Genomic DNA, 25441 nt, shown 5'->3' with positions numbered 1-25441 from the left:
TGCTTCCTCAGGCCATATGCAGGGAGCTGCATCAGACATGGAACACTTGGGTCAGGAACCAGCACCCATATAGGATAGCAGTGCTTGAAGATGAAGCCTTACCATGTTCAACTTCAGCACCAGTCCCTACCTTATTTTCTGATAATCTCTGGAAGTTGTTATTGCTAGAAGAACACCTTAGTGAACTCTTCTTATGTAACATTAGAAGATATTGACAAATTATATAAGGCTGATATTTAAAACCCAACAATTGTTTTAGTGGATGTAACCAATTCTTTAAGCCAACTTGTACAGCAAGTACCCAATTTTGTGGACACTGCACTTAAAGTAGTTAGAGACAACTGACAGGTCTTAGAATTCATACAAAGAAAACAATGAGGATCCTGTGCAGTGGTTAATGGAGTGTGTCACCTCTAACTGTAGTCTGTTTATTGGCAGGGACATTAAAAGTCTTTATGTTTAAGCTAGACAGTCTGACAATCTGTACAGAGCTGATGTATCACTACCCTGTACTTGGGAAACAACAAAATATCATCCTTCCTTCGTAAAGAGCACTCCACTTGGGACCAGCATATGTTGTAGTAGGTTACTGCACCTGCGGTACCGTCAATCTATATTGACCCCAGTTTGAGTCCAGACTGGTCTACCTGTTATCTTGCTTCTTTTTAAAGGCCTGGAAAAGTCAGCAAGAGCTTGCCCAACTTCCTGGGTCTCTGGGCCCCAGGGAAACTCTAGGCTTCTAGCTTTGGACTGGCCCAGATCCAGCCATTGCGACATATAGATAGTGAAGCAGTTGGTGAAACGTGTGTGTGTGTGTGTGTGTGTGTGTGTGTGTGTGTGTGTGTGTGTGTGTGTGTGAATCTCATCCACCTATCCATCAATCAAATGGCCACTTAACAAACAAGTATTTCACCTCCGCAGGGAATCCAGAGTGTGTTATGTGACCATTTCTCTTCCAGCCTCATATGAAGTCTGGCAACGTGGAGGGGCTCTCTCTTTCTTCTCATGCAGACAGGATGGAAGGCAAAGACATATCCATTCCACCCCTCCTCTCCTGGCCTCTTGCTTCCCTGAATACGGCTAACATGTCTGTGCTTTCACATTTCAAATGAACTTGATGAAAATGTGTTTAATTACATTTTTTGAAAAGGCTCAGAGTGTGGTTTTCAATCAGGCTGCTCATTTTTTCATGAGTTAAAATCTCTGCTAACATGTCAGACTGGCTTCGGCTAACAATGTTTCTTTAAATCTAAAAAAAAAGGTTTCAGTTTTGAAGAATAAAAGATACAAATTGCAAACAATTAACATTAGTCTATAATTTAAAACAAAATACAAACAGTCCATGTTGCTTTGTACACTTTCTCCTTTCTCGGATCCAGGAAGTCTAGTTTTCCTGAATCAAATAGGCACAGGCACTGAGAACAATAGACTCTCTCTCTCTCTCTCTCTCTCTCTCTCTCTCACACACACACACACACACATACACACACTCACACACACTCCACTCAGTTTTTATCCACATTTGGAGGGTATGCACTTCTGGTCTTGTATCCATGTTCTTTTCAATCTATTTTCATGTTTTGAAATAAAGAATTTTGGATACTAGCAACAGTTTTCCTTACAATTCTAGAAACAATTTCAAAAATTATGATTTTGTTTTGTTTTCCAGGTTGGAAGAGGAGAAAGTCTACAGACTTGTCTTTGCTTAAAATCAAGTGAAATAACTTAAAAATATTTCCTCAGATTCTTCCTATAGCCAAGAATTCATTGCACTATCTTCTATATCACTGCCATACGTTCACTGCTAAGCAGAGAAGTGTCAAGGGCAATAGCTCCAAAAGAAAAGGGGAATTCCTGGCTCTGAGATGATGGTGAGGACGTGTCCTCACACCAGGGCAAAGAACATGAAGTATAGCCATAAATGTGTGGAGCTGGTACATGGCTGGGTCAGCAAGGCCACTTACTGTTCATCACCTGGGTGCACGTGCCAAAGCTCTTCCCATCTACTCCTTAAAGGCTTCCTCTCATTGTTAACAATGTCCATATACAAGCCTTATTCCCTATGTTCAAAAAGGAGAAATTTGAGGCACCAGATTGCTAGTAGAAAATAATTCTGGCAGAACTAATTTCAATTGAGAGTCTTGATCATAGAAATGCTGGTTATTAATACTCCACTGAGTTTTTAAGCCATTGCTACAACATATGAATATAGTACATTGCCACAAAAATTCCCTGTACCCACTGTAAAGCAAACAATCTGGTGTAACTTGGAAGCCACAAGCAGAATCCTAATGTGTTACTTTTCTATTTTGAAACATAAGCAAAATGAGGAAATGCCACCAGGGTTCACATTCCCATGTGCCAGTCCTTAGGAGGAAGATAAAAATACCCATGTCATTCATCCTCACCCTGCTGGACACTGAGACTGGTCGGCCGAGACACACTCTTCTTCTGCCCATCGGGTTTCTCCTGAAAAACATAAAATCAAAACTCTTAAGACACGCGAAAGTAGTGTTCAAGACACATGGTCTGCCTGAACTACTTAATTCAGCATACAAGAAGTGCTGTTTGACAAATTGGCAAGGGCAGTGCTTCTAATGACTTGCACAGATTGTAATCTACAACAAGGAAACATCAGAAAGATATCCTTTACCAAGAAAAACAATAGATTCCTGTAGCTGAAAGGAATGTTTCTTCTGCTTCTCAATAATGTTCCCTCCCTACCCCCATCAGAACAACATTTTCTGAATTGCTAAAATAAGTGAATTTTAATAAATAGATATAAATAAAGAAGAGAGAAGGAAAAATAAATAGTTATGATGCCAATAGCTGATAGTAAGTGGGGGGTGATTTAATAAATGTTCAAAACCTTGACCAAAAATAATATCTTGCTACACGCATGTTTCTTTTTCAGCCCCCAGATTTACACTGACTAATAATGAAATGAAGAAGACATGGTATATACACACTCCGGAATACAACTCAATCTAGAAAGAATGAAATCCATGAAACCCTGCTTTCTGCAACAAAATGGATGCAACAGAATATTATTAGTGAAATATCCCAGACTCAAAATCATGTTTTATCTGATTGGTTGTAGCTAATAAAGAGAGTACAGAAGAACCTTAATACATAGTTAAATTGACGTCTTGTGATTTGATTGTTGTCTCTAATGCTTGACCATACCCCTGCAAAACAGTGGTCTATCTACCTTTTATTTTTAGAACTTTTTGTTCAAAGAAACATCGAGCTGTGCCTAGAAAGTACATTGTCAGTATATTATCACAAAAATATTAGAAGAAAAAAAAAGGAAGAGCTGGAGAAGGAGAGATGTGTGGAAGGAAGTATCATTGTCTTCTGGGAATCACATTTATGAAATTCATGAAACTTATTCTCTGTGCACTAATAACTGTAAAAAATAGAACATTGCAGCTAATTTGAAAAATCAAAGTAACAATATTCCCCTAATGTTTCCCAACATGGAACCATGACTAGCATCCTCCCCAAAACACAGGAATAGGTGCAACATACTTCTTGATAAAAGCAGCAACACCACCTACCAAGTGCACTTGCAGAAAAACAAAGAAGTAAATTACACTGAACCTTAAAGATGACAAACCGCTCAAATCAGAGGATGCAATTAGGAAACCATGACTACAAAATGCTACAGGACAAACTACCTCATTTCTCTAACAAAAATAAAGTACAAGCTGAAAAAAGGGAGAATATATTTTTAAAAATATAGACTTGAAATATGCTAATCAGTTATGACATTTAAAACCTACTTAGATTCTGTTATAATCCTTTTTAAAATATTATGAGATAAAGAAAATTTGGTCATTAGTTTTGGATGTATAAACAGTATTATAATTTTATTAAATCCTTAACTATTTCAGGTACATATTGAAAAATTTATGAATGAATTATATGAACTCTAGAATTTGCATCAGCAAATCTATAATTTAGGGGAAATTATGAGTATATTTTGTTAAGGGAAAAAAAATCTAAAACTTGATACAATCATCCTTCCAACCACTCAATATTTCTTTACAGTGAAATTATCTTCTTAATGCAATAGTTACTACTAAATATTAGACAATCACTATTTTTTTAGGATGGAGTTATCGTATTAGGCTTTTATTTCCTTTTGTAATGACACCTTTTCTCTGATTTTATATTTTTACAAAACCAATTCACCTCTTACCGTAAAAGTTGTTTTCCACTCATAGATTAATAATGATTCTGCTATACTATTGTATTTTCTTTCCATCTCAGTAATCAAACTTAAAAGTCACCTCTCTTACGTGAAAATAAGAAAGTGTAAGTTAGAGAGCTTAGTTGGATGTGGTGTCATAAGTAAAGGAGTGGAGAGTTTGAAGAAATCTCACTGGCATGAATATATATTATTCCTAAATTTCATCAGGTGTCCTCAGGAATTGATGACACCTAAAATTTTTCATATCATTTATAAGGTGGTGGGCAGGTAGAATAAAAAACTGAATAACATTAAATCTCATCTTGACTCTGCACTAATTCCCCGAGTATACCTCTAACCACTCAGGACACAATAGTTTCAATTACTGGGCTTAAATAACCTCTTCCCAATTTTCCAAATGTTTTAATTTAAGGGTCTATCAATCAGGGACTGAAACCATAAATACAGGGCAGTGGGATGAGGGATTCAAAAATTCATAGAAAAAAATGAAAGTAAAATATAAGTCTATTTGGTGCAATTTTTTAGAAACTAATGCACAAAATTTTTCTCATAATATCAATTTTCCATGAATGTTTTGAAGCTCTCACATATGTTTGGTGTGGTCATTGAACAGAATAAGGCCTTATCTTCTAGGCAAATATGGATGTTCAGCTCTTGTTTTCTCTCCGTAATACATGGTCAATGGATTTCCTTCTTTTTTGTGCATTTCTTCCTCCAGTAAACACATTTGAGCTTTTAATCCGTGTGGAGTAACTGGGGATTCTCTGTCTTGCTGTTAAGTTTTGCAGCCAAAAGGAGCTCATTGAAGTCCTAGAGGCAGGTGTACGAGCATCCTGGCTTACCTTGGCAGACGCTGCTGTAATCGGTACAGCAGTCTTTCCTCTGCAAGCAGTCATCTGCACATGAGCAGAGGGTGGACGACAGTCTGGTCTCTCCACAGCGAAATTTATTGCATGTCCATAGTTGAGCTGTAAAATTAAGCAACTCAATGCTTAGCATTTCATTTCTCCTGAGTATTTAATACGAAGGATACAAATGTCATACATTTCCTGTATGTTTATTATAAGTCAAAACGCACAATGAAAAAAGAGAGAGAGAGAGAATACACTACTTCCATCACTGGCATGAATAGCAGACAGAAATTCAGTTTTATAAGTGTGTGACTCGAGTCTGTCTCACAGGTATGCTACTTTGAAGAAACTCCACATACCAGCCCCATTGCTGCCCGAGAGTACAGGCTGTGCTCAAAGAAGAATCCTGAGTCTTGACTGGTCACTATCATGCAAGGATGGTTTGGTCCAGCCTTGTCCATGAATAGACAGCAAGGAAGAGCAGGATCAGGAAAACAGCCACATCCTTGAGAATGCAGGCAAGTGGGAGTACCTCTCAGCTGGGGATGACAGTTGTGTTAGGTCAGCTACCAAACACACCTTTGCTATTCTTTCAAACTCTGTACTTAGTATAAGAGTAGTTTATATAAATCTCATTGCTGAATGTAGGTAGCAAAGACGCTTAAGGAAGGCTATTTCCCATTGCCAAATAGTCGGAAATAGTGAGTAAAACCAACGTTAGCCCTATGTTTCGATAAACACGTCGTGACCATTGTTTGCTACTATTTTATGTACAGTTCTTCAGTATTTTATTGAGAAAATAAAATATCTGATGAGATTATATACTGGGAATACAGAACTTATTGGTAGTGAATTTTCCCTCCACTTCTTACCCTTTTCAGATCACATAATGGATGGAGCTCTATTATTCTAACCTTTGCTTTTGTTTAATCACAGAACCTCTGCTTTCCACAATCTTTTCACTTAGATAACAGTATTTCACAAATTGTGCTCTGTGAGGTGCCAGAATCTGCACAACCAAGAATCATATCTTCCCAATGAGTCTTATGTACTTTCAAGTTTGAGAACCACTCAAATGAGGCTACAGATGTTTAAATATAAGCTATAATAAAAACTCCCTTGAAGCTTTGTAATTATGCACTATCATCATCATCACAGACTATTAGTCCTCAACATTAATTATATGTAATATGATATACATATTCATATATAATATATATATTACAAAGGAAATTAGCACTATAAATGAAATGATACTAATATCCCCCCCTCAAAAGATGCTAAAGTCCTAACTCATATTTGTGACTGTGTCCTTATATAGAAATAAGCTAATATTACTTGTAGAAAATTAGGTAAAATGAGGTCTCCTGTATCGGTCCTAATCAAATATGCCTAATATCCTTATAAAAAGGAAACCTTGGATACAAAGAGACACAGGCTATGTGACAAAGGAGGCAGGGTTTGCAGTGAGAGAGGTGTTGACTGAACTTCCCTGCATAGCCTCCAGAAGCACCCAATCTTGCCAACATCTATAATGTAGTATTGCAGTCTGTATAACTGTGAGACAGGGAATTTCTGTTGATTAATCTACCCACTTTGTAGTAAATGGGTGTGATAACCTTAATACATTGAGTGTATAGGTAAAATTTGAACACACAGTAATGATATCACAATCAACAAGCTAAAAAAACACATTTTGGCAATCTTACTTGCTGCCACACAGGTGTCTGTAAAATCCCAGCAGCAATCACCACGAGCCTCACAACCCGTATCACATCGGCAGCCCTCCAGTCCTCTGAATGATGAATCAAAGCACTTTTTCCTGCAGCTTCCTGTAGAGTGAGGAAAACAGGGACGCCTGCATTTAGAAGTTATCCAACAGCTCATAAGAAATGGTGGAAGCATGCAGAAGTACATTACACAGACCAGGACACACAAATAGATGATTTGTATGGTGCTATGTGATCTGCCAGCGTATCGTGATAGTGAGTTACTCCTACATGACGAAAGCACATGGAGCACAGAAGGAGAGAAACAAAAACTGGGACGGGCATGGGCATGCTCACAGAGTCTGGGGAGATGGATCAGGACTTTTAAAACCAGCGAAGCTAAGAAAAGAAAATTTGGGGAACAGCAGATAGGTCACAATGGTGAAGAAGTAAATTTCAAAGACAAAGATGAAGTGTTGGGGAAAATGTGCTATATCATACTAAGAAGTCTGAAGGAAATCCATAAATCATAAACAGACAAGAAGTAATTAGGATTGCATTTTAGAAACTTATTCTAGAAAACTGGTGAAGGGGAATAGCAGGAATGGAAACTCCTCAGTCAATCATGAGATTTTTAACCCAAAACAAAATTGATGAGGACCTGGAGTAAGTTAGTTGCCACAACATATCCATGGAAAATGCAAATAAAGCTCAGAGAAATTAAACCACAATTAATAGGTGGGATGTTTTACATATGAAGTGAAGAAGACGGATGATCGCAAATGCCTTCTAACATGCAGGTAGGGCAAGAACCTACAAAGATGATAAACTCAGTTTTCTTAGCTATCCATGGGAATGTATATGGATATTTGAGTCTGGAGTTCAGGGAAGAGGAAGACAAAGTAAAGTTTCTGGTTTTGGAGTCATTATCATGCCATTGACAAGCAACAACAGAAACACTGCAGTTCTTGTTGCACCAGGAATGTGTGTCCAGGTAAATGCAACTTCTTACTCTGTATTACCATGAAAATCAATTTGTAAGTTCGCTTGTGATTTTTGCTTCCTGCTTTGAACCCTAAAGGATTCCCTGAGGAAAAGGAAGATATGATGATATACCTGAAAGAATTCAACTATGCATACCTTGTCCTCACCTCTTAAAAATCATTATATTGTTTAGATTTAGTTGTTTATTCTATAATTTGTTTATTTCCTTACTTAAGCATTATTGTGTTTATTGAAATTTAATTATTCATTCTATTGTTTTGGTATTACTACATTTAATTATATGCTAGGTAAAAGATGGTTAAAAACTTTATATTAAGTTTTTTCTTAAGTACAAATGAAAAGCAATGGTAAAGGGGCTGCATGGTGGCACAGCACAATCCTCTAACTGTGGCACCAGCATCCCAAATGGATACCAAATTAAATCCCGGCTGCTCTATTTCCTATCCAACTCCCTGCTAGTGGCCTAGGAAAGCAATGGAGGATGGCCCAAGTCCTGCACCCACATGGAAAACCGTAAGACACTCCTGGCACTCAGCTTCAGATTGTTTCAGCTCTGTCAATAGCAGTCATGAATAAACCAGAAGATGAATAATTTTTCTGTCTTTTCCTCTCTTTCTCTTTCTTTCTCTCTCTTCCTAACTTTCAAGCAAAATAAATATTTTTTTATGAAGAAAACGCAACGGTGAACACTACATAATACTAGGGGAGAGGAGGAGGCCGTTTGATATACTTGCTTCACAAAATAGACAAAAAAGTATTTTAAAGGCTTCATTAAACATAGATGTCTCAGGAGTCAACCGGGTAAGAACCACACTTTGGCATATGCACTTTTGCCTATAAAACTGTATCACATATTAAAAAAAAAAGAAAGAAAGAAAATCTAAATCACTTTGGATTTGGCAATTTGTTTTAGATATTAAGGCTTGGTTAAACGAATAAAATGGACATTAATGCAAAAACAAACAAAAAACAACAACAAAAAAAACAAAATACACAAAAGGGGTTAAAGAAGGTGAGGGCTGAAATAGATGCATTGAAAGTGGTAATCCTCAAGTGATAGATTCCTCACATTCATCCCACTATCAGTGACCCCAAGGGGCACACAACGGAAGACACATGATTTGCAAAGCACTGTTTCAAAAGATTAGTAACCTTCTGAAACATACAATAATTTTTCACTAGCAATCAAATCAATAAGATTCATTCTTACTGACAGCGTTTATTGGAAAAATCTTTTGGGAAGTTATATGACGATGCAACAAAAATCTTAAAAGTATATTTTTTGGACACTGGAAGAAATAGACAAAGAAATAAAGCATGGTAGGAGGGAAAATTGAGAAATGTAAAAGTAAAAATATAATATTACTGTGATATGGACAGAATTACTAGAAAAAATATAATAATGTGATGATAATCTAATTCGACTCTGAATTAGGAAACACAGTAGCTATAGTAGCTATAATGAAAGAAAACCTGATGAAAAAACAGCAGATTTTCTACCACATATTCAAATCTATCAATAGCTTAAAAAGTCTATCTTTGAAGTAGTGAATATTTTACTTCAAATATGTATAATAATTCTAGTGCGTTTTCAAAAAATCCTTTGGAAATGTATACTGCTGTGATGACAGCAAAGCAAACTAATCCTCCTCCTATGGTGATGGCCCTGATCTGAGAGAGTAGCAAATGATGGTCCAAGTTCCTGGACCCCTGCACCCAAGTTCATGACCCAGTTCAGAGCTCTGGTCATTGTAATTATTTGGGTAGTGAACCAACGGATGGGAGATATCTCTTTCCCTCTCTCTCTCTCTTGCTCTCTTTTTTTATAACTCTGACTTTCGAGGAAAATGAATGACTCTCGAAAAAACAAACCAAAAAAAAAAAAACCCTAAAATATAAACAATGTCTTTCTGGAAAAAAAAAAAATGAAAGAAAAAAAAAAACGCTTGTCTATAGAAGAAACAATGCAGAGAAAATTGAGCACGTTGTGGCAGCCTTCCTGGAATTCAACCTGTAACTACTTACATGCTTAGGTCAGAATCCTATTCCCAAACATATTATAAAGCAAATATCCTCAGCACTTAAGAGGGCATAGGTCAGAAGGCACATTGGACACGTGCCTAAGAGTACCATGCACAAGATGCAAATACAGCAATTTTAGTTATCTTAAGAACAGGTCAATGAAGTAATAAGAATAAAATGATATGGAAAAACCGCAATTTTTATTATGGCCTTTCCATTTTTACATTAACTTTTGAGACTTTTCTGCATTTAGTTTCCAAGAGACCCCTTGCTTTCCACCCACTTTCCTAACCACTCTTTCTGGGTCTCCTGAATTTCTTTCTTCACCTCCCTGGTTATTTAAGGTTGGTGCAATCCAGGCATATGATTTAAAATTCTATATATGATGCCAATATACATACAGGGTATGCCCAGACAGCTTCCCCTAGGATAAGCTTCATTTATCTATCTTCTTCACTTAGGTATCTATAGATATTAAAATGTTAAAATATATCTACAGATATTTATAGCATTCCACAACTGAGTACCTGGTTTCTTCCCCCATGCCAGCTTCTCCTAGATTCTTTGCCATATCAGTTATGGAAGTTTCATATTTCCAGACTTTCATGCCAAAAATTCTTTGGGTCATTATCGACACCTCTCTTTCTCCTTCCATATTCAGTCTGTCAATAAAACTCATCTACCACATCAAAATATACCCACAATCCAAATACTTTGTGCTAGTTACAAGTACTTTTTACTAGGCATCACTTTAACTCAATTTTTGGATTTGCAAGTACCGCAACTTAGGTTGCAATAATCTCTTGGTTGTTCTTTTTACCTGTCTCTATTCTACCATGTATATAACTAACACAGCAACCCTAGGGATTCTATTGAAAAATATACCACAGTATGTCATTCCTCTGTTTAAATCCTTCGATTACTTCTTATTATACTCAAAATGAAAGCTAAGGACCAAGCTGTGCAACAACTCTTATGTTATCTGGTTTCCTTTATCTAGCTAATCTAATTTATGACTACTTCCTTCTGATACTCGAAGTTCTAGTTCATAATCTCTGTTATTCTTTTAATAGGACATGGCAAGTGAACTCCTGCCTTAGACCCCGTACATTCCTCCATACCTGAAATGTTTTCTGTAGAAGTATCCCTATATTTCTCCTGCACGTTTTTTAAAGATTGATTTATTTATTTGGAAGAGTTACAGAGACAGGTAGATAGGGCTTTCATCTGCTGGTTCACTCCCCAGAAGGCCAGTGCTGGGCCAAGCTGAAGCCAGGAGCTTCACCTGGATCTCCTAGGTGGGCAGCAAGAACCCAAAGCACTTGGCAATTTTTGTCTTCCACTGCTTTTTCTTGGCTATTGGGAGGGAGCTAGATTGTAAATAGTGACCTGTGCACAAATCAGAGTCCATATTGGATGCTAGCACAGTAGGCAGCTTTACATGCAATGCTACAATAGTGGCTCCTATCTTGACTTCTGTTGGATCTTAATTCAATAGTTATGTTTTCCATACCTCTCTTCCACCATCCCCACACACACCTCACCCTGATTTCATAGCTGAAATTCCTCTTTTTGATTGTAATTATTCCAAAGCATATTCTCTAATATGTGTTATTTGAATTTGTACTACCTGTGTTTCAGGTAGAATATACATGTGAAATATCTTTCTGTTCTCTTTCTCTTTGGATTCTCAAAAAATAGAATAATACCAAGCACGTAGTCAACTTTTGAAGAATAAAAAAATAAGTGAACACAAAATAGTAAATGGGCAGGAACAAATACACATTGTTAAACTCACCCGAGCAGAATATGCATTGCCTACAGCAGGTGGGCTCTCGGGAGAAGAGGAGCATCCACGGTTGGGTGAAGAGAAGTAAATATGGCCAAAAAATGTAAAGAAGGTGAATATTTTAAATGGTGAGGGATAATAAGAAGGAATTATTATGGTAAAGGTGTCAGCAAAAGCAAGGCGGGCAGTGAACACAAATGTTGCATTGTAGGAGATGGAAGGGGATTATGTCTAAAAGCCCCGATAGACTGAGGCAAAGGGAAGAGAATAAGAACATGAATCTCGGAAATCAGCCAATAGATATATTAAGGTAAAGAAGGGAGTTAATAAAAGAACTGGAACAAGAGATTTTGTTTAGGATTAGTACCATTATATGATTTTGTAATCAATTTATGTGATTTGGGGGATAAGATAACCAATACATAATGCCAATTGTATACTTGCATCAGAATATTAGCACCAAAATGGACTGCTGACTTCATTAGAGCTTAGAAGGACTGGCATTACTGCTTTTTCTTTTTTTAAAGATTTATTTATTTTTATTGGAAAAGCAGACATTCAGAGAGGAGAAAAAAACAAAGAAAAGATTTCTATCCGCTGATTCACTCCCTAGGCAGCTGCAACAGCTAGAGCTGAGCCAATCCAAAGCCAGGAGCCAGGAGCCTCTTCCAGGTTTCCCATGTGGGTGCAGGGTTCCAAAGCTTTGGGCCATCCTCAACTGCTCTCCCAGACCACAGGCAGGGAGCTGGTTGGGAAGTGGGGACAGCCGGACATGAACCAGCACCCATATGGGATCCCAGTGCACGCAAGGGAAGGACTTTAGCCATTAAGGTGCCACCAAAAAGCAGGTCCCTACTTTTTATTTTTAAGATTTATTTTTATTTTTATTTTTATTTGAAAGGCAGATTTACAGAAAGAAGACACACACATACACACACAGAGGGAGAGCGAGAGAGAGAGAGAGTGTGTGTGTGTGTGTGTGTGTGTGTGTGTGTGTGTGACAGAGAGAGAGCAAGAGAGAGAGAGAGAGAGAGAGGAAAAAGAGAGAGAGAGAGAGAGAGAGAGAGATCACTTTCATCCACTGATTTACTCCCCAAATGGCTATACTGGCCTGAGCTGAGCCAATCCAAAGCCAGGAGTCAATCGTTTCTTCTGGGTCTCCCACACTGGGGCAGTCGGCTGCTTTTCTAGGCCATAAGTGGGAGCTGGATCATAAACAGAGCAGCTAGGACATGAACCAGTGCCCATATGGGATGCCAGTGCCCCAGGTGCAGGACTAGCTAGTTATACCACCATGGTAGCCTCAAGCACTACTGCTTAGAAACACAGCAAACCAGTGACCAAGTGAACACAGTAATTTTCAGCTTTAACTTCAATTTCTCTCTCTCTCTCTCTCTTCCTCACACACACACACACACACACACACACACATGAATTTTTCTGAGAAACAGAGAGACTGCAAAAGACTACATCTGCTAGTTGACTCTGCAAATTTCTGCAATAACTGGGGTTAGTGAAAGCTGACAGCTGGTAATGCAATCCAGTTACTTGCACTTTCACATACTACATGTAAGAAACCACATCAGCATAGAGCTGGAATCAGGATCTAGTGCCAGAATTCAAAGCCAGGCACTCCAATGTGGGATGTGGGTATCCCAACCAGTATCTTAGAGTATCTTAGCTGCTATCTCAAAGATCTGCCTGCCTAGGAAGAATACAGCTTGAAAATGATCAGTCAACCTCACTAAGACTCGCTCGAATGAGAGACAGAGAGAGTGATCTTCCTCACTGTGACCCAATCAGAAGTTATCAGTCAGATTGAAAAAGAAAAGGAATGATCTAGAAACCAAATACATACTTCATCTCAGTAAAAAATGAAAACAATACACAAGGAGACTGCAGGAAGCAATTCTCACATAATCATTTGTATACAGTGTATTTATTTTTCACATTAATAGACTACAGAAAAAAATGAAAGGCCTTCATTTTATGGGTGGTATGTATTTCCTACTTTCTTTTGCTTTTCAAAAATTTGAGGTCTTCATTATACATGGCTTTTAAGAACTTGACAATGCCTAACAAGAAACAGCAAGATTTCAGAGACAGGATAACGTTAATGTGAGATAAAGGTATTGGAAGAGCAAATGAGATTTCAGGTGCAAAGCAACAAAGACCCTGAGAACAGGTGGCTGGATCCTTTGTCGTCATTTATGCTTAAAGAAGGAAGTTGAGCAGAAAGTCTTGGAACCAGTTATCAGTCTCCTCTGAAGATGAAGACAGGTAAACAATCAGTCATAGAATAATAGGACTCTCCTTGGAAGCAAATGTTCGTGTGTGAGGGTGAAACAGGAAAATCCAGAAATGAGAGTGGATGGCACTGACCACAATGTGGGTTCCTGCTCAATGGGAATGAAAGGCCAGCCTGGAGAAGAGACAAGCTGTAATGGATGAAGGCCAAACAAAAGGAATAAGGAAATATTTGGGAAATACCTTGCCCTTCTGGTTTCCTGAGTCCAAGCCCCAGGCCTAATCCAAGTGACACGATCACCAGCAAAGCAAGAAGGACCTATTTTAGGAAAAGGAAGGGGAAAGATAAGTTTCACTCTTTTTAAAAAAACGCAAATACATAGATCACCCTCCTCTCTTCATAGATATGTGATACCTGTATCATACAAGTTAGGCAGTATCTAAGATTCAACTAAGAGGGTGATAACATTATTTTCTTTACTGTCTGAAAACAAAGAAGAAGGTCTGGGAAGAACTTCTTATAGCAGCATATATTACAGATACTTTCATATACATCTATAATTCAGATACAGTGAGTTCAAGTAAAAATTAAAACTTTAAGAATCACTTTATTTTGGGCCATTTTTCTAAATGTACCTAAATGCATTTATGTATCTAAATTAATCTGTGTGTGTAATGAATTCCTGTAACTAAATGAATTCAAGAATTGTGAAATCTTTAATAACTTCATCTCTAGAAAACAAGGATTTTGCTATTTTTCCTACTGGGTCCATCAGAAGAAAATGAGCACATTTCATGTATATAAAATATAGTGCCCCCAAAAATAGCTTGCAAGTGATACACTTTTCTCAGTTGTTGAAACAAAGGATTTGGAGTAGTTTTGAAGCTTCTTTATGGAAGACTGCTGTGTCATTCATGTTCAATATTGCTGATGAAGCTCTCTATGTAGCGGACTTTATGCTATGATTAGATTAAGCCATAAGACAATTCAATGGAATCCCTGTCTCTCTGCCCTCTTCCCTGTTTTTATGTTCAATGATAAACATTCAGGTTAACAGAAGTTCAACACTTCACAGTGTAGTGAAGAATGGGGAAGGATTATCTAACAACCTTTGCTACCCGGCCATTTAAAGCACAGTCCTACAAGTTCCACAGAAGGAACAAAGCACATGAAAATGTACTTATCTAATAAGAAATTACATAAACCAATGATTTGGGGAAGTTTTTCCGTTCTGAAAATCAACTGGAAATAGTAACAGCTCTAACTTTTTCAATAGAAGTAAAGCTCATGATGAAAAACATGGTACATAAAGTCTCAATATTTTGCAAAGGTCAGTGGCCTTTTCATTATGGTTCATTCAGGAGAATGGATGGAGACTGGAAGCGGACAGAAATGGTTATTTAGAATATTGTTTGCATCTTGTCATTTCTGATAAGTATCCCTAGGCACAAAGCTATACAACCAATGTCAAGAAACTCTATATAACAAAAACAGCATAGATTTACAAGTCAATAGCTCCTGGTGGATATATTATCTCTAGTTTTTTCACTACTTAAACTGGCTAACTTTCCTTAGATTCTTCACAATTTTTGTACTATTAAATATATGTTTCTTACTGATCCTGTATTTCTCTTACGCATTAGTGGTTTGCTTTCTTTGTCACTGTATACGTTTCTTGAATGTAAAAGTTTAATTTTTAATCTTTTTACAGTGATTTACTCAATATGTCATTTTGAAAAAGTGTCTTGATTTGGAGTTTCACATGTATCTGAAGCCTTCTTAAAATGTGCACATAATGGGAAGAATACTCAGAACTCCAAAGGCCTAAAGGCAACCCAAAATTTGGCTTTAGCTTTGCTAAAAAAAAAATAATTCCAAGAACATTGCAAATAATTTGTAATAAAATTTTGTTTAAACTTAGAAAAAATAGGGCACTTTTGAAATCATACTTTTAAAACGCTTGCTCCTTTTTATATACTAAAAACCGTTGGATGAATAAAAGAAGGAGAATAGATTGTGCAAAGGTTTTGTTCTTGAGGATCAATCATTTCTTCAATTGATAAGAAAGAAAACTATAAAAGTGTAGTGGCTAGAAAGAAAGCTCTAAAATTCTCAGAAGAATAAATAAAACACAAGAATATTTCAAAAGTGTGTGAATAAAGTGCATTATGAAAAAACTCAAGAAATTCAAAAGTTTTTGCATCAAAACTGTCATCATTTAATTTCACTCACATACTGAAGATTTATTTTGTTATGGTCAATGTTACGGTTTCAATGCTGATGCACCTGATATCATTTGCTCTTTTTAACAATGCTGGAGAGACAGCGTGTTGTGACTTTGATTAAAAGAAAGCCATAGCAAGGTGTAAGAAGGGAATAATTCACTTGATTTTTGTCTTGAGGTCAGGCATCAGGAAGGCTTTAGAAATCACATACCAAGGATGTAACAAATGGTGAGAGACAGTGTTTTCTGGGTAGTTTTATTAAATATCTCAATCTTAGACCTACAAGAAAAGGTGAAATCATCAAAGTAAAAGATCTCAGGATGTGCTCTGAGGCAATGTGCACATGAGATATGTAGCGAGAGCAAAGTAAGTGTTTCCAGAATGCAAGAAATGAGAAAATCATAGAAGGAGAATTTCAATGTCAACATGGAAAAAAAAAACATTCAAAATGAGAAACTGCTCAATACCATCTGTGGAAGCAGCAGTGGGTATGGGAGAGAAGAGATTTCAAGCACAGTCTAAAGCCAGAGCACAAAGGGTGGATGGATGAGTGTGAGAAAACTGAGATGATGCATGGATCCCGTGTATCCCCAAGTTTGATGGTGAAAAGAAAAAGCAGCAAAGTAATGGGAAGGTTTAAAATTTCATTTCTTTAGGACACGAGATTTTATGACATAAAAATAGAAGAAAAAGAGATAAAACAGACTATCTTGATGGTTGAGTGAAGCAGGAGAAAAATAGTGCAGCAAAGAATCTAAGATATAGAGTTGTTGAATTCTTGTTTCTGGTCTTAAAATGTTCAAGCATAGAGAGCTGAACTGGAGCGGTGAATATAACCATGCCAAGAAAGTAGTACTGCAAAGTGTCATGGATTCTGACTTTTTAATCAAATATTAACTTGCTGTTACCCAAAAGTTCCCACTTGCAAAACAGAACTAAGAATATTAACTTGCACTACACTTTTCATAAGGATCAAAGCTGAATATAGTTATTGAAAAATTTTGCATTTAAATAGCAACACCAAGAGTTGCACACTTCTAATGCTTGTTATGAAACTAGAAAGAGCAAAATCAAGAAATGTACTTACAATACATAGTATTTTGTATATATTAGTTGCCGAAGGTTTCCTACGAGCCATTGTTCTGGCTGTTGCATAAACCTGTTTTACCAGAAAACAATAGAGTTCCTTCTTCCCTCCAGTGGACGAAAACAGACTGCAGGATTACACAGCTGAGCCTGACTTTTAAGTGACAGGGAGAGCACAGCTCTTTCTGATTGGGCAATTTAGGCAGGAGAAAAGTACTGTAAGAACCATAGTGTCAAAAGATTAAAGTCCATGTCTAGTACATCATAGGTAACTGTAGGGATTTTTTTTCCTTAAAATTTTACTTAATACAATCAACACATGCATAAGAATAATACAGTAACCAACTTTTTATATACTCTGCTCATTCTTTTCCCTAAAATAATCAAAAACCCTTACCACAGAAATTTCAGTTTCCTTGTTATGTAAACTTTGTGTCATAGTTTAAAACCAACACATTTTAAAAAGTGACTGAATCGTAACAAAAATTCTGAACCAATACAAAGTACTTGATCATAAAATAATTGCATTTTACATTTTACAATGTTTACCATTAAAGACATGCTTTTCTTTTCATTCTCTTATGTCAAATCCTGTTATGTCAAATACTTTTTGAAAGCATTTTGCTCCTATTTTTGGGGTGGGCAACTTAAGGTTCTCAGTATTTAATGAGATAATGTGGCTTACGTGCCAAAGTCACATAATGGTCAAATGCCAGAACAGGAACAGGAACAGGAACCAAGTCTTCTAATTCTCCAAACCCATTAATCAATTAAATTTCACTGTTTTTCTGTTTGAGTAGACTCAGAATTCCTAATACATGTAATCTGTACTGAGAAAGGGTTACAGGTTTATAATGAAACTTGCTATCAGTGTGGTCAGTAAATTATAGTAAATGGTAGCATTAAGCTCATCTGGTACTAGTGGCCTTAAGCTAAGTTGTTGAAATATGGTACGAGAAAATGTTAGTCCCAAAGTAATTTCCTTGGTAAATAAACCTCACAAATTCTAAATGTAGAGATTACACACTATAATACTGCTCTAAATAAACATTTCCAATCCCCAAAGCAGTGTGGAAAACAAGACAAAAAGAAAGAGGGAACATCTAGTCTAATAATTAAGAGCCCCTATTGCCACACTAGAGTACAGGGGTTAGATGACAATGGACTACCACATCCTCAAACATCAGAAACAAACATAAATATATTTGAATATCTCTGACACATGGTGTTCTATAATGTATAAACTTTAAAACAAACATTCAGAGTGATGCTTTGTTATGTGTGTGATTTGGGTTTAATTTTCAGGTTTTAATTCTGAAGCCCAGCTGAATATCAGTTGCTTAGAACCTCCCATAACTTTGGTGAATGGAGCAGTAGTTTTCAAATATTTCCCCAGATTATTTTTTTAAGATTTATTCATTTATTTGAAAGCATACCTACAAAAAGATAGAGACAGAAAGAAATCTTCCATGCACTGATTTATGTCCCAAATGGCAGTAACAGCTGGCACTGGATCAGGTCAAAGCCAGGAGCCAGGAGTCTCATTTGGGTCTGCCAAGTAGGTTTCAGGCACCTAAACATTTGGGTCATCTTCCATTGCTTTTCCCAAGCTACTGGCAGGGAGCTGGAAGTGCAGTAGCTAAGAGGACAACAGGCACCATTATGGGATGCCAGCAGCACAGGCAGCAGCTTTATTCACTATCCCACAACACTGGTCTCTCCAAATGATTTTATGTATAATTAAAGTCAGTCTACATTATATATTTAATCATGTATACATTCAAATTGTCTTCTGCAAACATTAATTTTGTATTGAAACAAAATTTGTGAATTTTTACACAGAAGTTCAGATGACTAGTTACTTCCAAGCGTTTTGTTGTTATATCATTCATATTCAAAGCCTTTATTACAATTTGCCTTAAAGTTAGCAGAACATCAGGATTTGTGGTTTTCATCTAATTATCTGTTATAGGACTTCAGTGCTCCTGGGTTTCTGTTGGTTTTTTTTTTTTTGAGATTTATTTATTTTTATTGGAAAGGCAGATATACAGAGAGGAGGAGAGACAGAGAGGAAGATCTTCCTTCTGATGGTTCACTCCCTAGGAGGCTGCAATGGCTGGAGCTGAGCCAATCCCAAGCCAGGAGCTCTTCCGGGTCTCCCATGTGGGTGCAGGGTCCCAAGGCTTTGGGCCGTCCTCAACTGCTTTCCCAGGCCACAAGCAGGGAGCTGGAAGGGAAGTGGGGCTGCTGCGATTAGAACCAATGACCATATGGGATCCCGGCATGTGCAAGGTAAGGTCTTTAACCATTATCTTATCGCGCCGGGCCTGGTTTCTGAGTTTTGATTGTTCTTTTGCATTTATGATGATTGACCTTCTTCTACTACTACTACTGCTGCTACTACTTCTTCTTTCTTTTTTAAATTATTATTTTATTTTACACTTCCATAGGCTCTGGGATTTTCCTTCCATGATCCCCAAGACCCCTCTCCCCAATGAATACCCCCATATTACTACAGTAGTATATCCTTCATAAATCCACCATTCTGCTATGTAAGTATATCCTGACACTGTAAGTATGGACAATGGCAGAGTCCAGCATCCTATTGTCCAGATATGTTTAACAGTTTCATTGGGAGTCCATCTCTGATTTGGAACTAGAGATGCATACTGCATTGTATCTGCACATCTGGATATGACAATCCCTAGTGCACACTTATTATACATAGGTCACACAGTAGTGTTGTTTGCATCAAGAATGCTTATTTATTTTTTTTTCATTTCTTCAGTGACATATTGGTCATTCAATGGCATGTTACTTAACTTCATGGTGTTCTAAATTTCCTATTTTAATCCTATTGTTGGTTTTGTTTTATGGCTTTTCATTTACCCGCTCTTCCTGACTTTGTTGGCTGGGGCTCCCACTTGTATCCTCCTCTCTGTGATGGTTAATTTTGCACACCAACTTGGCTAGGATGTAGCAGTCAGTTACTTCATCAAACATGAATCTAGGTATTGCTATGATGACATCTTACAGATGTAGCAACAACTACAGACAGTAGACTTTTTAAAAAGACAATAACCTTGAGCAATATGAATGGGCCTCATCAAACCAGTTAAAGTCTTAAACGTAGCTTTAACAGAAAACAAATTCTTCCTCAGCACAGTGGCATCGGCCCCAATGTTTAGTCTGCCCTCTCCTATGGATATGGACATGCCAATCCCACACTCAGGTGAGTCAATTGCTGAGTCCCTACCCCCACTCCCACACAAATCACCCTTGTTCAGTTTTTCCAGTAAACTCTTTATACCCCTTTGGGACACATTTTTATATTGTTCCTCACTATCAAGGTTGTCTTATTTCTGATTCCTCTTATTTAAGCCTCCAGGAGTTCCCCCATGCCATCTTAATTTTTAATACTTTGTTGCAGTAATTTGTATGCTGTGACTCAAGAATGATAGCTCTGATACTTCAGTTACATTTTCAGGTGCCTCTTCCCAGTATCTTCCAATCTGTGATTGGTATTAGTTTGTTTTGCTTTGTTATTTACATATTTTATTGGAAAATTAGATTTATACATAGAGAAGGAGAGACAAAACCTTCCATCCACTGGTTCACTCCTGCAATGACCAGAGTTGGGCTGATCTAAAGCGAGGAGCCAGAAGATTCTTCCGGGTCTCACATGTAGGTACAGGGTTGTGAGGTTTGGGACCATCCTCTACTGCTTTCCCAGGCCACAAGCAGGGAGCTGGAAGGGAAGTGGAGCAGCTGATTCTACAAACCAGTGCCTATAAAAATCCCAGAGCTTGCAAGAGTGCAAAAGAAGGACTGGCCAATTGAGCCATTGTAACATGCCCCTAAATTACTTTGGTGTACTAGAGAACCACTGGCCCTTGATCCATCTCTTCCCCATGTTATTAGCTACATCTCACACTGACAGGACATCATATTCTTCCATCCTCATCTCCCATTCCTTTTCCCTCAGAGAACACTGCACATAGAAAGAAGAAGTCTTCCCTGGTGTCTTGACTTTGTCACAAGTTAAAATAGCTGGACATTAAATTCTTCACCTTTAAAGTGACTGTAGTGTTCAGGCATCTGTCACAGCACTTTGAAATGCCAGCATAGCATACCAGAGTGCCCAACTTCAAGTTCCAGCTCGATTTGTAATTCCAGCTTCTTCCTAATATGTACTTTTAGAGGCAACAGGTGATGGCACAAGTACCTGGGCCTCTGCCACCAAAAACAGAAATCTGAAATGAGTTCTAGTCTCCCAGCTTCAATCTGTCCCTACCCACGATTATTTCAAGCATTTAGGAGAGTAACCAGCAGGTGGACAGTCAGTCTGTTTCCACCTTTTTACCTCTCTGTCACTTTCTGTGCCTCTGTGCCCTTCAAATAAAATAAGAAAGTAAAAATAAACAAAGAAGTTAACATTACTCTGGACAATCAAAAAGTAAGGTAAGGAAAAAAGTCTCAGATTCTCTCTAAGTTGCTAAGTTTTGAATATTGTAACGGAGAAGAATCTTAACCCTTCAGGTTCTGAGATGAGTAAATATTAAGGAATCTACCTGAGTAAAAATAATATGCAGGGAACTGAAGAGGTTGCCATTACTGAGTCTGTGGTCTTTTTTTTTTTTTTAATTTGGCTTCCAAACAATACTTATTTATTAGGTTCCCAACTCATACCCATTCAAATTCTTCCAAAAATAACTTAGATAAAAAGAATTATTTTATACACATTCAACAACAAAACTTCTCATATGTTTTCTCCAGTGTGACGAACCTGGACTAATCAAATAAGTACAGCAATAATTAGGCTTGTTTTGCCTTCTCTGTGTTAGCCATCTTGGTTTCAACATGATGGTGTCAGTATCCTTTTCTTCCTTTGAAACTCAACCTGGCCTCCAACATCAGTCTTTTCAAAGCTTTCCAGTATCCTTCCTTCAAATACTATAGGAGGCAGGAAGACTTTCCTCCATGCAGCATACAGTCCGACCACACCAGGCATGTACCCAAGTCCTCCTTCACTTGCTGCCCTCGGGCTTGTCCTTGTAATGCCCAGCATACCCACGCCACCCACCTTGCCTCACCTCACCTGTCTGCAAAGGATGGCACCAGTCGGGCGGACGTCAGCGAAACTCACTAGGCTTGCTTTGTTTGACAGTCACCCAGCTAAACGATAACCCCCAACTCCTCTGAGTCTTTGAACTTCTAGGAGTGTGTTCCTAACTGTTCATCTGAATGTTGAACATTGGCCAAATCCACACCCTCTTCGTAGCTTAGACTTTGGAATACCCTGTATCATCTAGATCTGAACCTGCACTTTCTGAGTCACCTGGACCTTGGAAACCTCCTTCGTATTCTCCCCTTTGACTTCAGCAACAACCCGCATCTTTTCAGCTCTGAAAGCTTCACTGTCTGTTCCCGAATACTCAAAGGTCAGGATCACTCGCCCTCAGTGCTTAGATAACTGTCACTGTACCTTCCACCAATCTAAATCATGAAAATGTATTACCTTCTAGAAGGTCCTGCTGTTTGCAAAATTTGGGGAACTTTTCTAAAATCATGTAAAATCCATTTGCTGCTGTCTTGGGAAAAGCCCAGGGCCTGTTAATTTTCTTAATTCTCCTTTCTTGGGTCCAGAACTGCAATTTAAGTGGTCAACAGACAAGCCATATCGGGGAAGAGGGAGCCCACAAAAGTTAGATACACTAAGGGAGGTGAATAAATTGAGACAGAAGTTCGGCTCCAGCCCAGTGATAAGGGGGAGAAGGAAGGCAGACATTAAGGAGGGAAGATCTCAAATAACATGATAACACGTGAGCCAGTTATGAGGTCATGAAGACAGGGCAGAAAAGTTTACAGGGAGATTGGCAAGCAACCACAGCACAACGAAAGCTAGCCATGTAGGTAAATGGTACAGGAAAGACAGATGTTAGCCCTGCTGGAGCTGGCTTAAGATGGAGCCGTCTATGTGACACTGGGGTTAGCAATGAAAAACCAGGTCCGACTGGCAAGAGCACACACAAGGTAAAAAGACAGACATCTAATCATAAAAAATAGGACCTGAATGTTGGGGATTGAAATATACATAAAATCCTGGGTCAGTAGACACCCAAACAGTAACTGATAAAATAGAATCAGTGGCTATGAACTGATACCAGTATTTGGCAGTACCTAGCTGCGTTAAAAAAAAAAAAAAACCACTTTTCTAAAAGCAGATGTGTAAAATCTCATTACCAACAAGCAGAGATAAATATTTATAATGAGTTTGGAGAGGAAAAATTTGATTTGATGACATTTCTAGCATTGTAACTGTTTTCTGCAAAACAATTCCTAACATTATCTCTGGGTCCTAGAAGACTGCTTCTCAAACTTTGTCTCAAGCGGAGAAATTCTCTCCTAGTAGCATTGGAATTCTAGAAAATTTCTCTTACTCATTTCAAAATTCAGAAGTGATTTGATTTCAAAACATTCTGAGATTAATGGACTCTTCTTGCTTTTAGTGTCATCATGAGAACTTCATTTATGACTCACACTCTAAAGATACCCCAAGAGATTTCCCAAAGCTGCCCTACTCCCTGAGAGCAGTCCCGTAAGTGTACCTGTCCATATATCGGTGCCTATCAGCTGTACTAAGCACAAAGCACAGGTCATGGTCTGCTGGCTTATCTGAGACGTGGCACACACTGAGTTATTCCTCAGAATCCTGGAGCCTTCACTGGCATGTTCGCTCAACGGTCACAGAAATTAAGTTGATTTCACCTATTTTGTTCTGGTACAAAGCACAATGGCAGGCACGCAAAAGACAGCGAATGAACGTTTGCTGAATAAATTATTAAAGGGATTTTTAACATTGGAGATTTAACTAAGCTAGCACACATTAATATAAAAGAAATGGAATTGTTCTAAATGATGACAAACTAGTGGCATATAATTACAGTAATCCAAACCTTTTTTTTTCTATCTAGCATTCCAGAAGTAGCTATTGCTGCAAAGAAAAATAAGATCTCTTTGAGTACTTTTGGTCAGCCGAGAATAATGAAAGATAGCTGATTACCACCAAGCCTCAAACGTCATGCCAGGTGTTAAGGAGATATGGACATGTTTACATCTGTCATAAGCAGTCTTAGTCAAATGCAGAAACAGATCCTCTTATGAGAATTTAGTGTGCCAAGTACTATAATAGAGATAATGAAGCACAGATAAATCAAGAGAGGAGTAATACATTTTTCTGAAGAAAGGCATTCAGAAAATTATCTAAGTAGTTGATTAGGCAACCTGGAAAAACTCTGAAAAGACACACTCTGCCTTTCCAATAATTTTTTTTTAAAATAACAATAATTTTTACAAGGCTAATAACCCAGGCTGTTTGCTTCATTTTACTCTCAGAAAGTGGTCAGCAAAATGTACCTGACCTACTTCTATGAGCTTGGAGAGAATCAGATCAGCTCAAGAGCTTAGATCTGTAGCTCTCACTTCAGAGATTTCTTAAGAAGCCATACCCCAGGCCACCCTAGAAACACACTTCATGTTGACCAGCACTATCCACCAGCCCAGCATTTGCATTTAGCTAGTTAGTTCTCTACTGATACAGACAAGTGAAATACATGGTCAAGAGCTACATAGAGAGAATATCCAACAGAAAAAAAAACGCATTAGTATTAGTAAAGATATAAGAAGATTCATATACAATAAGCAAAAATTCAAGGAAAATAAGAATTTTTGGATATTAGATACATGGTAGCAGAAATATAGAATGCAACAAACAAGAAAGGAACACAAGGCGGGGGCGGGGAGGAAGGAAGCAGAGAGAGAGGAAAGGAAGCAAAGTATCTAATCCCTTAAGTTCTTGAACCTTCAGTTTTACCATTTGCAAAACAGCTAGTACCTATGGGAAGGGAAGCTGAATATGATTTAAAGATTCAGTCTAGCACAGATGTAGGCAATGACTTGGCTTGTCTTGTGCCTAGGCAAGTTTTACACCGCTGGGAGAAAAACCGAAAACAGTTGCCTGGCATTCTGGGACTGGTTCATCCCAACTTTGTTTTAACTAACCCAGCATGCCAGCACAACTGCCTGTGTTTTTAATATTAAATCTGCAGAGGTGGGGAGGGTGGGCAAAGCAGATCACCACTTGCTTGCTGGGCCAAGGTGATGGCTATTGAGGGCTTTTGATGTGGTCAGAGCAGCAACCACAGATCTTCCCTGGCCAAGCAGCTGTACCGGCTGTGGGGGAAGACCCAGCAGCACCCTTGGCACTGAAATCCAGTCTAGTATTAGATGT

At 37.9% G+C, this 25441-nt stretch overlaps 1 protein-coding gene across 1 annotated transcript in view; it reads right to left on the bottom strand.

Annotated features, from left to right (window-relative positions):
• The window catches only part of ENPP3 (ectonucleotide pyrophosphatase/phosphodiesterase 3), an 82525-nt gene extending 59979 nt beyond the window's left edge, over positions 1 to 22546 (bottom strand). Inside the window, exons 1-5 of the mRNA XM_040965654.1 lie at positions 22490 to 22546; positions 14083 to 14158; positions 6777 to 6899; positions 5059 to 5184; positions 2409 to 2469 (exon numbers count right to left, since the gene is read on the bottom strand). Coding sequence (XP_040821588.1) covers positions 2409 to 2469; positions 5059 to 5184; positions 6777 to 6899; positions 14083 to 14158; positions 22490 to 22546 — 443 coding nt within the window. The remainder of the gene's footprint in view (positions 1 to 2408; positions 2470 to 5058; positions 5185 to 6776; positions 6900 to 14082; positions 14159 to 22489) is intronic.
• Between the last annotated feature and the right edge of the window lie 2895 nt (positions 22547 to 25441).

This window comes from Ochotona curzoniae, unplaced genomic scaffold (assembly GCF_017591425.1).
Source record: "Ochotona curzoniae isolate NIBS_2020 unplaced genomic scaffold, NIBS_Ocur_1.0 scaffold_3890, whole genome shotgun sequence".
NCBI lineage: Eukaryota > Metazoa > Chordata > Mammalia > Lagomorpha > Ochotonidae > Ochotona > Ochotona curzoniae.
Note: the sequence above shows the minus strand (reverse complement) of the source record. Positions and strands in the feature narration are given on the sequence as shown.